At 29.7% G+C, this 13,605-nt stretch overlaps 1 protein-coding gene across 1 annotated transcript; it reads right to left on the bottom strand.

Annotated features, from left to right (window-relative positions):
• Positions 1–218: 218 nt before the first annotated feature.
• Positions 219–8,065, bottom strand: LOC111009566 (calmodulin calcium-dependent NAD kinase). Its single transcript, XM_022282686.2, has 9 exons — positions 7,880–8,065; positions 7,582–7,788; positions 6,362–6,585; positions 3,770–3,834; positions 2,612–2,842; positions 2,178–2,307; positions 1,658–1,995; positions 1,307–1,451; positions 219–655 (listed from the first exon to the last, which is right to left on the bottom strand). The coding sequence occupies exons 1-9, from the start codon at positions 7,890–7,892 to the stop codon at positions 419–421; spliced, it is 1,590 nt and encodes a 529-aa protein (XP_022138378.1). The 5' UTR covers positions 7,893–8,065; the 3' UTR covers positions 219–418.
• Positions 8,066–13,605: the final 5,540 nt, after the last annotated feature.

Genomic DNA, 13,605 nt, shown 5'->3' with positions numbered 1-13,605 from the left:
ATTACCTTACAAAACTATTATAAAGATTAGATGTTCAAATCTTTAATATCTTCACATCATTGAACTAAAAAGAAAAGTAATTTTCAAACCAAAATTTGAGTAAAGGAAATTGTCGTAGATTTCGAATGTCTTTCGATATAAGTATTTCTTTTTATAACCTAATTCATTTTGTTAACACATATATCAATCGAGAGACCATAATACCCTGCTAGAAAAGAAAAAAAAAAACATTTGGTTATGCATAAACATTTTAAAAAACATAGTTTGTATGGAAGCCTTCAACTCCATTCATCTTCTTCCACAAAAAAACATAGTTTGTATGCAAAACATCATATCAACCAGACCCAAGTCTAAAAAACTTCCATTCATCTTCTTCCACAAAAAAAGAAAGAAAAAAGACATAAAAAGTAAAGCAGAGCTATTTAGATTCAATGGTTTGTATGGAAGCCTTCAACTCCGTCTGAATAGTGGACCTGGAAGATGACATTACAGTTTCTTTCCACAGCGAACCTGGCTCGTTCAAAATGCTTGCAGCATCTGGGTAAAGATCGTATACTGACACTGCATTCTCCTTCAAGCTGCTCATCACCGAAACACATTTTATTTCTTCTGGATCTACCAGTAGCTTGCTCTCTCCATTTTTCCACCCAATCAACTGCAATTACAACCATTTAATTACCCTATTAAATGCTTTACCCAATTATATGCAACCTTGAGATTGTAGAAAATTTTAAATTTTTACAACTATTTGTTTAAAGTTGTGTCTAAAATGTTCTTTCAACTCTAGAAGGTGTTTAATGTGTTTATTTAACTTTCAATTTTGTATCAAACCTATGTAAGGTTCCAAGGTCGTAGTCTATGTTTATTATAAACTATTTTAAGGTCTCTATTCTTTTCAACGTGAGATCCTTTAACACTAGATGACCTAATTAAAATTTGTATGTATTATGTAATAGTTCAAGGATCTGTTAGACACAAACCTAAAAGTTTAAAATGAAATTTCATCTCAAAATTAATTGACAATGAGAAGAGTAGTTCGTTATATTATAAACTATTTGTGAAGTCTCTTTTCTTTACAATGTGGGATCCGATTAAAAATGTCTAATAGGTTAGAAGCTTATTAGAAGCTTATTAGAGACAAACTAATTAAAATATTATAAACTTATTATACAACTTTTAAAATTAGAGACTTGGTTATTAGAAATAAAATTAAAAGCAGTGTAAGACTAGCTCTTAGACATTTAAACTCAGACCCTAAAAATTTATATAAGTTTCAAAGAGTGTTTTGAGGGGTAGATCTGTTTACCTTTGGAGGGTCGCCCATGACATTGGTGGAATAGAGTCTGGCATTATCAACAAGTTTGCAATATTTGGGAAAGTTCTTAGCAAATCTTTTGTGGGATTTCAGCTGTGAGTTCACCCTCACAGCCCTTCCAACCATTATCGCCCGTCTGTTCCACCATAATCTCATAATTAACTATTTTTAATCATCGTTCAATAATCATTACATTTCGTTTGTAGTTTTATGTTCTTAAAAACTTAGGCAAGTTTTAATAAATGAAAGTAATGTTTCATGGTTTATCAAACAAACCTTAAACTTAAAAGATCTTGAAGAAATTTGTAGATATGAGTGTGGTTTTTGTTGTAATGATCATACCTTATGCCTCTGATAACAGCCAAATGAGCATCACAAACAACTCCAGCAATCTCAATTCTGTAAGGCTTTCTATCTTTTTGAACTACACCATCGAAATCATATCGTTGTTCTTCATCTTCACTGACCTGTTCCCAGTAATTTTCTGTGACAGTCCCATCCTCGGCAACCTTGTAGCCGAAGCCCATGCGGTACCGATGTTTGTGAACGTTTCTCGCCATCTCAATCGTCTGCACCACGAACGGCTCCCATGCAAGAGTCCCATCCATAATCACATCCCTTCCTTCGTTCAGCGCAGTCACCAATAGCGACGATGCTGCATCCGTCGATGATTGGTGCACCTGATATACATCACATACAATAATGTCACGCATACAAAATTTTACCTAACTTTTATATATTCTTAAGATGAATAAACCACCACTCAATTCAAAAATTTAAACGGATGAATTGATTAAATTTAATTCATTTACGAGTATCTCAACATATATACATACACATATATTATATATATAGTTTTTACCAGTTCGGAAGTTTGGAGCATGTCGTCGTGGCGGCCCATTGAGTTAATTGCTTTATAAACGACGTCGGTTTCTTTGAAGGCATCAGCCTCGACTACAACTGCCTTTGCTTCAGCTTCTGACCAAAATGGTCTGCAAAAAGTTTCGAATGTGTCATTTTTGTAAAATTTTAAACTTGATTAATCCTCTATGTATATAAATTCACTTTTGTATTATTTTTATAATTTTGAAATTATACTTAATGACATAAAATATTATAAAAGGGACTTTAGTATAAATTTACCCCTCAGTGTCATTTTTTTAATTTTAAAATTAATACCATATATATAGGATTATCTTATTTTTGTAGTCCTCTTTGATTAATTTTCCATGCAACTTGAACTTGAAGAGCCATGAAGAAAACGGTGTCGTTTCCTTTTGTTTTCTTTAAACGTACTCTTTGAGAATATCCTTGAGGACGGTGCTTTTGCCGGCTCCCATGCCGCCGCCCATGAGAAGCAGAACCGGACTCCTCTGGCTGAGGGCCACCGGAGCCATCACGGCGGTGCATTTCGAATTTGGGTCCACTCCGTCGCCGGCGCCGCCCATCGCTTTTATTTCGTCCACCAGGGTCGATAATACCCTCTTCACTTTTAGATCCTTCGTCACCCTCTCGAACCTCTGCTTCCTACACTTACATTGTAAAACTAAGTTAAATTTTGTAAGTAATTTTAATTTAGTATTTACAATTTTAAAATTGTTAAAGACCGTGTAATAATCATTTCATTTTTAGTTTTCGTTTTTGAAATTTAGGAATATGTTTTTATCCTTCTTGAACATAAGAAAAGAAAAATACATGATAAAAAACAAAAAACGAATGATTATCAACAAAATCATTATAATTAATAGAAGAGTATGTATAATTTGAATCCATAGTGACAATCACTAGAAAAAAGTCACATTGTTGAAGTCTAATTCAATCATTCTTCGTAGCCCAACACAGCAATTAGCAAGATAGAAGAGAAGGAAAAAAAAAGCTATTGTAAACAGAAAATATGCTGCATATTCAACATAGTAATGAGATGGACAATTTGTTAGATCAGACCAAATTATAGTTTCCATGAGACTTTCAAGAAATACAAACATTCAAACCATATAAACTAAATTAAAACATAAATTCCCACTCAAAAATTTTGTTAAATAATCAATTAATTTCTGACATATAATTTCTTTATTAAGCCTGTCATTTGACAATTAAGTAAACCTAAATTTTAAGCTAACATAATTCAACTGATTAACGACATCAATCTCCGACTAAGAGGTCGTGAGTTCAAATCTTCATCCTCATATGTGTATTAAAAAAAGTAAACCTAAACTAAAATATGGTAATTTATTTATTATCTTTTTGATATAGCTTACACACACTTTGATTAATCTCATTGAACAATTTTTTAACCTTATTATATTTAGTTGTCAAAAAACACCTAAAAAAAATTAAATTTTAGAGAGATAGTCATCAATGAATTTGGAAAATTAAATATGGTAATTTATATTTCTATGTAATTAAAATCTAGACCTATGAGAAAGGTTCGAGAGAGATGATGGAGAAACTAACCTTGTGGCGGCCATTACAAAGCCTTTGAACTTTGTTTTGTGCACAGATTCATCACTACTCAACGCCTGCAAATTGCATTAACCCAACAAAGCTCAATTATCATTGTGAAATTTAATATTGCCTATGTACAGGGTGTATAATTTTCCAATTGTGAAATCAATAATTAATATTTTGTTATTATTGTCAAAACCAACTTAACTTGGTAGTAATTAATGTATATCTTTAATCAAAAGGTTGTGAGTTCGATCCTCGGTCCTCCATTTTGTACTAAAAATATATAGTTAAAACACTACTTTAGTCATTGTAAAAAAAAATCTTAAAAAGTAACATATTTGATTGACCTATTTATTAATATAAATAATAAAATCTCAACTTAAAATACTAAAAAAATATGTATATTAATGTAAATTAATAAAATAAAAAATTTTAAAAAAATTGAAGCGGCATTCTACGGAAAGAAAAACGGATCGTTTTCTTTCTGTTTTGATGCGACAGATCAAGAGATGCATTCATTAAAATCCACCCAATTGCGTCTCTTTCACAGATGCAACACCCTTAAACTCCAAATTTTTTAGCATACACTCGTTTTTTCTCATTTATTTTAAATTTACCCACAAAATTTCAAAAAACCCTTCATTTTGGTCATTGTACTTTTAGGTTCATTTTAGTCCTTGCCGTTAAATTACCGTTAATAGACTAACAGATTTATGACGTGACATTTTAAATTAGTGAAATAAGTGCCTACTTGTCCTCCACCCGCCAAATAAATCGTGACAATTATGTTATATCAAATCTCCTTATTTTAGGTTTTAAAAAAAAAAAAAAAAACTCCCAATTTTAGGTTAAAAATTGAGTCAAGTCAATTTCAAATCGGACATTTTGTATTCTATTTACAATGGTTTTTGGATCATTTTGTATGCGGTTGGAGTTCATAAAAATGGTGATGCCAGAAGAAAGAAGAAGGTTAGAAGACGAGGAAGAGGATGAAGAACAAGGACAATGAAATTGAGTTGGAGGAGAACAGTGATGAGAAAATGACGAGGCAATAACGAAAATGTATGGACACAAATATATACATTTAAACAAAATTTAAATGGTTACACATTATTATCTTGTTATTTATATTATAAAAAAATCTATATAATATAAGGTAGTTGCACTTGGCTACACATATGTAATATTATTCAGATTTGTTCGAGAAAAAAAAAAAGATATTACTTCATATTTTATGGGATAACGTGTGGGAATGTCACATATTATTTTAATGTTAGGGTGTGCCTGCCAACTACTTTTTATAAATTACGTTTCACAAACAGTCTTTAAAAAGTCAGTTTTCTTCAAAAATAAAAAATAAATAAAGTCAGTGAGACGTCAAATGAAAAATGGAAGCACTGTACATGTACAAGTACAAGAGCCATTTTGTTTTAATCTTTGATATTATTTCATAGCAATAATTAATTTAATTTATAAAGATTAATGCTACTGTTCGTACAACTATAATTTCAAACAAATAATAAACATAGTAATTATGATTGATTATTGATTGAAAGTAAAAAGTTTCAAGAAATAGCTGTTTTTTTATTAACTATTTGAGAAAACACAATTATTTTTTTTTACAGAGAAGAAAATACTATTTTTACTTTGAATTTTTTTTTCATAACAATTATATTCTTAATTTTTGGATTTTTTATCATTAAGTTTGCTAGTTAAAATTTTGATTTTAAGTCAAAATAATAATTCGATCCCTGAACTATCAACATCATATTTATTCAATCTCTACATTGTAATAAAAAAATCAGGAAATAATTTAATTTTAGGTATCGGTAAGGCATAAATTTTTATAGTAACTTTTAATTTCATTAAGTCAAACCTTACCTTTGAATAAGTAATGTAATTGAGTTTTACATTTTATTAAGTTTTCATTTGAACAATTATTATAAAAAAAACACTCATATAGGAAACACACAAGCCTGACACAAAATTAATAGAACTTTGGAGAAAAGACAATACTAGATTTTTGTTAAATTTCGTGAATTTTAAGAATTTTATTCAATGGTTAATCTTAGTTAAAAAAAAAACCTAATTTCCATTGAAATTAAGGAGTTTGGAAGATTTTTATATTAGTTCTCGGTCATTTTATTTTCTTCTTCTTCTTCTTTTTTAATAGTGAGTAAAGTAGCAAAAAATCAAACTAATGGTAAAAATTCTAAACTAGGTTCACCTTGTTCTCCAGAAAAATTTATGCTCCATCACAAATTATTAGATAAAGCAAATAAAATATGGTTTTTTTAGTACAATAAATGTGGATGAGAAATTCAAACTTGTAACTTATTGGTCAGAGACATGTATCAATTATCAATGAGCTAAATTCACGTAAGAACACCAAAATAGAGTTGCTCCTTAACCATCTAAATAGAATAATCTTGTAATTTTCCCTCACCAATCTATATAAAATTTTCAATTATACTTTTATGGTCTCCCCCAATAATTCTTATAATAGGTTAGTTCAAATTCTCCCACCCTGACCCGACACGAGAATGTGGCAAAAAGACATGGAAATTATTTCGGAGTGGTGTGTGGTCGGAATCGTACCTGAGAAACCATGGAAGGAGCTCGGTCCCAGTGAAAAGCGAAGTAGCTCAAAATACAAGTCTCCAGCTCTTGAATAAGCTTCACATATAACGAATCGGCGTCTTTTTCATCCACCAAATAATCGTACAACGATTCCTCGCACCCTTTTTTCTTCTTCAAATAATCGTCCACCAATTTCCCCAGCCGTGGGCACTCCCCGCCGTCTGCAAATCCCACCTGCCTCGCTGCGCCCCCACACAAAATAAACCCAATTTCCTTACGGCTACAATTTTATTTTTTTCTCTTGTCCAGAGGGGCAATTTCGACTATTTCTATTTATAAATTACACACAAGTCTGGATTTGAAAAAATTTATGCTCGAAGTGAACTTAGAAATCTAGATTTAGAAAAGTGAGTTTGCTATCCAAATTTTTAGATCGTTGAAGAGGTAGAGTTGTTAACGTTTACCTAATCAAACAAATAATTTTCAGCATGCTTTACATCTTATAAGATACAAGTGTAATAATTCTCGTCATCAAACATCCCCTAACAAAAGAGTACCACAATTCTCTCGACACAATCAGCATGTTTCTATCCTCCGACAACAATACAACACAATTAATCCAAAAAACCCGCACAAGTACAAAATTGAAAATTAATTTTGAATATTTAATTAGTTTTCAAATTTTAAAAGAACAATATTTAAATGTTGATCCGTGGGTAGGTACCTATTAAAATTTCGATAACTATTTATTTTTTAACAAATATATATTTTCTTTGTCCTATTTTATACGTTCATGTGTCTTAGTAATTAATTTTCTAATAGCCCTATACAAGAGATAGTTACTTATAATAAGCACACAATCACATGTTATTTGAAAAATTGACATTTCATTATTTATTTTTTACTTTATGAGTTATCGAAAAGATTAACTTAAATATCTTTTTAAATATTATTCATTTTGAAAGATATGTCTATCACGCTCAACTTGGAAGTTTGCATCTAATAATTTTAATGATACATTTTTTTTAAAGTTGGAATTTAAACACTTATGAGAGATTTTAGGAATTATTAGACTAGGGTAGGAATTTATTGCACGTAACTATCAAGGGACAGAAGTTATAATTTTCACTTTTTTTTTTTTAATGTTTTCTATTCTATCTAAAACGAACTGGGCATTTTCGTCCTTTTCGCTCAGGAAATTTACCGGTGAACGGAGATTTGAATCTTTCGAAAGTTACCGAAGTAGTGAGAAAACTTTTCGACGCTACCGGCGTGGCCGGACTCCGTCCGTCCGATCAGCGGCACGATTTTCTGATCCTCGACGGCCGACGACGACCTTGACCTCCGCCCCCATCGATAGTGCGTTCCGGCGGCGGCGACGACGCCGACCAAAGACACGGCGATTAAGTGCGCCTGGTTGACGACTCCGCCATTTCCGCCGAGATCTGAACGCAGAAGAAGAAGCAATTCTACTAAATACGCCGGAGATTTCGGAACAAAACACAGAAAACCAGTAGAGAAAGAGAGAGAAGTTACCGGAGAGCTTCATATCGGAGAGAGATCTCCGGCGGAAACTGTTAAGCTGAGGAGAAAAAAAGGGCTACGCGGCTCCGTAACGAGTGGTTCTCAGAGAAGCCCGAACTTTACTCCGGCTATCCTAACAAAAATGTCAGAAGTAATCAATTTATATCCATTTTTCGTTTTAATTTTTAGACTTTCAAATTTTCAATCGTTCTCTTATCATTCTGCATTATTTAATTGTTTTCGCCCTCAATTTTGTTAGGTTATGTTTAATTAATTTTAAATTTTTATATTATATCGTTGAAGTTTCCATTTTTTATCTAATAAATTCAGGTTGATAATTCCTTTAACAATTATATATAGAGATGTCAATTCTTTTTTATTTAATTTTTAGAATGGGGGACCAGTAATGTATTTCCTACCCTGCCTTGGGTCTTCATCCTTAATTTTGTCCATAAATTATATATTTGAAATTTAAAATAAATTAATAATAATAATAATAGATGTGGAGATTTGAACCTCAATGATTAATAAAGTTAGAGATTGTGCTGCGTTAAGTTGCACAATGACACGGCTTTGCTTTTGTTTCACTCAAAATATCTCATACCAATGATAATTGTCTTATCTTATATATTCATGATAATTTCTTTCCCTAACCAATATGGGATTTTGTTTGCATTTTCCTTACAAACCCAACATTATCATCACCTACATTGTCAAATGTCTTAGTCTCTTAACAGATCTTTACTGTACGACGTATGCAAACCAAGATGTGGCTGCCAAGAGCACCATTATGATGGCACAACTAGAGTTGGAGTTCAATTACGTCTAGAGAATACTCCATTACTCCTCCATGATGTTTTATTTCTACTATTTCTATGAAAAAAATTTGTACAACTGTAGTGCAGCTTTGTCACCACATGTCTTTGTCTCATCCCGCACTATTGAAGAGTCTCTATGCACTATTTCTGAGGATGCAGTTAGTTCGGGACACGGACTCTAATTGAGATTGAAGCCACTGTAGTTCAGATGCAGCTTGACGATTGAGGATCATCTAGCTACATCCAACACAAAATTTTTCACACTTCTAATTAAGATCATATTTCGCAAATTATTTCCAACACTTTTCTTTACTTTCCTCGGATGATCTTCTATATTAATTTACAGAAACAAACAAGTAAAAAACAATGCATGTTCTCCCCTTTTAATCCTCCAACGAAATTTAACGAATAATAAAAGTTTTATCTCACTTTAGCGAGGTTTAGAATTTTAATGTGTGAAATGATTAGTTTGAGAGTTTTAATCGACTCAACATACCAAATTCATGGTTTAAAATAGAATATTTTTCTGATTTGAAAAGAAAAGAATAAAATAACTCAAAACTCTAACTTATGAAATTGACTCTTTTATCCTTATCTTACTCACACGTCACAAGTTGTGACTTCAATGTTGGTCCAGTGTCCAGCTTTCTTCTCTCTTTAAATGCTCTCACCTTTTCTTTTTTACCCTTTTTTTTTTTACCTCTTTTTACCCTTTTGTAGAAATTCTAAAACTTTCCTACCCCACAGAGACAGAGGAGCACTAAACTTGTTATTTTAAAGGTTTAGAAAAAAATAAATATTTTAAAAGTTTAGAAACTAAGATATAATAAAATTGAAAAATTGAAAAACAAAAATAATAAAAATAAGATTTAAACTTAAGATTTTGCTCTTAAAATTTTCAACCATATTTATTTCGTAATAATATAAATGGGAGACAATTAAACAATAGATGGGAGAGAACAAAAAAAACGAGGAATCTATTTTAAAAATTTTTTATTACTGAAATTTCTTGGAAACTAAAATCAAAATCAAGGATTTTTCATTTACATTGTTGAGTAGTTAAATATAGATTTGAAAGTTATTTAATATTTTTATTTTTTTTCCTGATTTTCTAACACAAGAAGGCTCGAATTATAGATTTTGATTGACGGCATTGAAATCTAAGGTGCAATTATATATTATTTGTTAAACCTTTTGTTACTTTTACTTGATGATTATAGAGTTTCGTGTTGGCTAATTAAAACATGATTTAGTGGATCTTTAAAATAGTTATTACCACGTTAAAGATCAATAGGTCGATTTTCCCTCATACAACAACTATGAAAAGAATAGTTAATATACGAACCAATCATTTCTAAAGAGGTTGCTAATACCTCCGAGTAAGGTAGGTTTGAAGTTAACTATTTGTTTAAATTCACACTATTAATATTTGTACACATTTTTAAATATAAATTTAATAAAACTTCATTTATTAATCAATATTATATTCAAAACAAATTTAAATTCTTGCTAACTACTTAATATAACCAAGGAGGGGGAGGTCCTTGCGGGAGCCCTGCCCACCTGCCTGCCTTGAACTACTGTACTTGCGCATATCTTTTCTTGTCCGAGAGAGGGGGCGGGCACGAGCGGTCTGGTGTCCGAGCCAAATTGGTCAGACGAGAGTATGTCGAATGAGAAATACATTCGATTACGACAACATTCACATTTTGATCCTGGTTTTGCCTAGTTAGTCTTCTTATTCTTCTAATGATGAATGATAGAAGTATCTTCTTCGATGAATCCCTCTTATTCTTGTTTGATCCGTATAAAAATAAAAGAAGATGTAAGGTCAAAGCATAACTTATATGTTAAAAGAAAAAAGTTAGAGGTTCGAATTTTGGTCATATATATATAAATAAATATAATACATAATTTTTTTATTTTTAAATAATATTTATATTGGAATATACCTCAACGAACAAAATCATCCAATTCTTATCTACACATTATTGTACTAAATTCTTATATTTAAATATCGAGAGAAAATCAACACTTCTTTTTCCTTCTTCAAAGATAACTTAAAATTGCAAGTTCCGAATTTACTATCTTACCCTTGTGCGCGTAGACTTTGTCGCTGGTCCGTACCACTGCCTCTTTTAATTCTTCTAATGCTGATGCTGACGCGCATAATGCAAACTTGAAAAAAGAAAAAAAAAATTACCTTCCTTTTTTTTAAGATAAAAAACATGGGTAATTGACATTACTGACCCCATATGATTTCTATTTTTAAAATTCTTTTACTATTTCTGAACTATACTGATTACTGAGTGCTGGCTCAAGCTGTCACCACTAACACAGATATATCATTAAAACAAAGATTAAAAAAAATTAAATTTGCGTAATTAAAATTATTTTTAATCTAGAATGAGGATAGAGAAATTTTCGTTCCTATTGTTGGCTAATATTTTGAATAGAATACAAATAAATAAAAGTACTCACTTTTCTTATAAACAAATGAATAAATATTTCAAAAATAATAATAAAAGAAAAAAAACTGGGCCATATTAAGGAAAAGATAAGAACAGAAAAATCACATTTCTTTTACATCATCTTCAATTAAGCATTTCTCTAATGTTTTAAAATAAACAAAACTGCACGTTGATCTTACCTCCACATTTATTATTCTTTTTTATAAAAAGCTGACACGCTTTATATATATTATATATATTGCTTACCAACTCCATTATTATTTTTATATATGCCAAAGGTATATACTACATGAAAAAAATAAATAATATATACTCCCTTAGTAAGTAGCGCCTTATACGTCAACATGAGTTTAGTTCAACGATAATTAATCTAAGTTGGAATCTTTCTCAATCTATTTATTGTAAAAAAAAAATATCGACCTATGCAGATCACAATTATTCAAAACGCAATCATAAGTTTAAATTATAACTCGATATTTGAATAACATTATTTTATAAAATCATGCACTTTATTAGTATTATTGATTCATTTATGATATTTTATTAACCAAATAAAATCTTCCTAATATTTTCATGCCACTAAAAATAAAAATAAGTGGGTGCTCATACAGTCATACTTATTAGTGCAGGAACAAGTAGGGACAAATATCACGTTTGTATTCGATTTTTTTTTAAATATTAGTATATTATAAAAAATATATAATTGGTGCTGTTTTATTAATATATTTATAATTTTTCTTATAATTTATATCTTTTAATAATATAAAATTGGTGCTGTTTTATTTTTACTTTTTAAAACGGTGGAAAACGTTATGGTTCTTTAAATTCATTTTGTCCGATCATTATTACAGGTTGGACGATAGACTCAATCATTGTCACTTATGTTACCAAATCATTTGCATAGAAGATATTCTGATTGCCTCAAGATTCTCGTTAAATTCAGATAACCAAATTTCTAAATGTACCGGGATTCAAATTTCACAATTAAAGATGAGGATTCAACTCTTATTTGGAAGGGAAGTAAGTCAAGGTAGACTACAAATCTCTATTATTTGTCATGCTCATAATAATACTCTACACTTTATATTCAACTACTCGGTCTCGTCGATCTCTTTTATTCTTGAAAATTAGTGCAAATTTGGCAGAATCTCATGAGACCAAATTTCTACATCAACAATAATAATAAAAGGACAGACTTGTTAAGAAATTAAAAAAAAAAGTTTAAAAAAGGGCCATTTTTTAAGAGGGTGCAAAAAGTCATGGTTCTGGTTAACACGTTTTTTTGTTTATTCTATTTTAGAAAATAAAAAATATAATTGAATTTGCACTTTGGTAACTGTTGTTTATTTCTTCCTTTTAACAATAATATATTTGCTCACTATTTCTTATTTTTCTTTTGGTAATCTAAAATTTTAAATTAAAAAATGATTTTTTTTTTGTGAACTTTTTTTAATTAAATATTCAAAATTTTAATGTTATATTTACTTTTTAATATTTATTATTACATTTTTAAAGTGAATAAGGATAAAATAATACTTTTATTTACGTAATCAAACCCTCTATATTTTTCAACAAGTAGAAAAAAAAAACATGAAATAGAAATTTTTTTAAAATGGACCTATAATTTTTTCTAATTGTTTGGTTTGATGATGCATTTATTCTTTTACTTACAGGAGTGACCTTTTTCACAGGTGATATTAAAACAACTGAACTAATTATTTTGACTTTTTATTTGGAAGGTTTCAAATAATTGGAGAATTTGACAGCTATACTATATTAATTAAGTATTTGCTTTATGGAACAAAAGTTAGTTGATTTAAAATATTGTTTTAATCTCAATACTTAATTGCTGTATTTTAATAAAATAAAATCAGAATCTTTCGAGATAATAACATAATTAGACTTTTCTAAGTACCTAATTACACAAGTGTATAAAAATTTTAATATTTACAAATTTGTCAAAATAGATGTACATTTTCAATGAAATCCATGTGAAAATTATCAAGTTACTCATATTCATATATTCCTAATAAATAAATAAAACTCTAAACTGTAAATCTAGGATCACTAGAGAAAATTTCCCTATATTATTTTAATAAAGAAAAAGAGCCTTAAACCTTAAATTCATTAAATGTAAATATTTGCATTAAATGACTATCCATTCTAAAAGAAATCATTTGGAAAGAATATATTTTAAAATATAATAATATATATAATAGAATGACATTTATTGAGGAAACTTTGACAAAAAAAAAAAATTACTTATTTAAATTCTAAAAATCTAAAATTATAAATATTTTTTTAAAAATAGACCTTTGTGAAATATCAGATATAATATGACCCATACAATTTCTGTAATCTTTTTCATACGTCTCTATGAGGCTTGTTCATCTGAAAATGGGCCTTTTAGATATGTAACTGGGCTCTTTCTATAGTTGGATTACGAGAT

The sequence above is a fragment of the Momordica charantia genome (genome assembly GCF_013281855.1).
Source record: "Momordica charantia cultivar OHB3-1 chromosome 7 unlocalized genomic scaffold, Mcharantia_2.0 BLBB01000007.1, whole genome shotgun sequence".
In the NCBI taxonomy this organism is placed as follows: Eukaryota; Viridiplantae; Streptophyta; class Magnoliopsida; order Cucurbitales; family Cucurbitaceae; genus Momordica; species Momordica charantia.
The sequence above is the reverse complement of the archived record's forward strand: the minus strand, read 5'-3'. Positions and strand labels throughout refer to the sequence as shown.

Excerpts from the sequence above, each read along its gene's own strand:
- LOC111009566 (XM_022282686.2), bottom strand. Across the intron at positions 1,996-2,177 it reads TGCTCCAAACTTCCGAACTG|GTGCACCAATCATCGACGGA; the intron begins GTAAAAACTATA and ends GATGTATATCAG. Across the intron at positions 656-1,306 it reads TCATGGGCGACCCTCCAAAG|TTGATTGGGTGGAAAAATGG; the intron begins GTAAACAGATCT and ends TTGTAATTGCAG.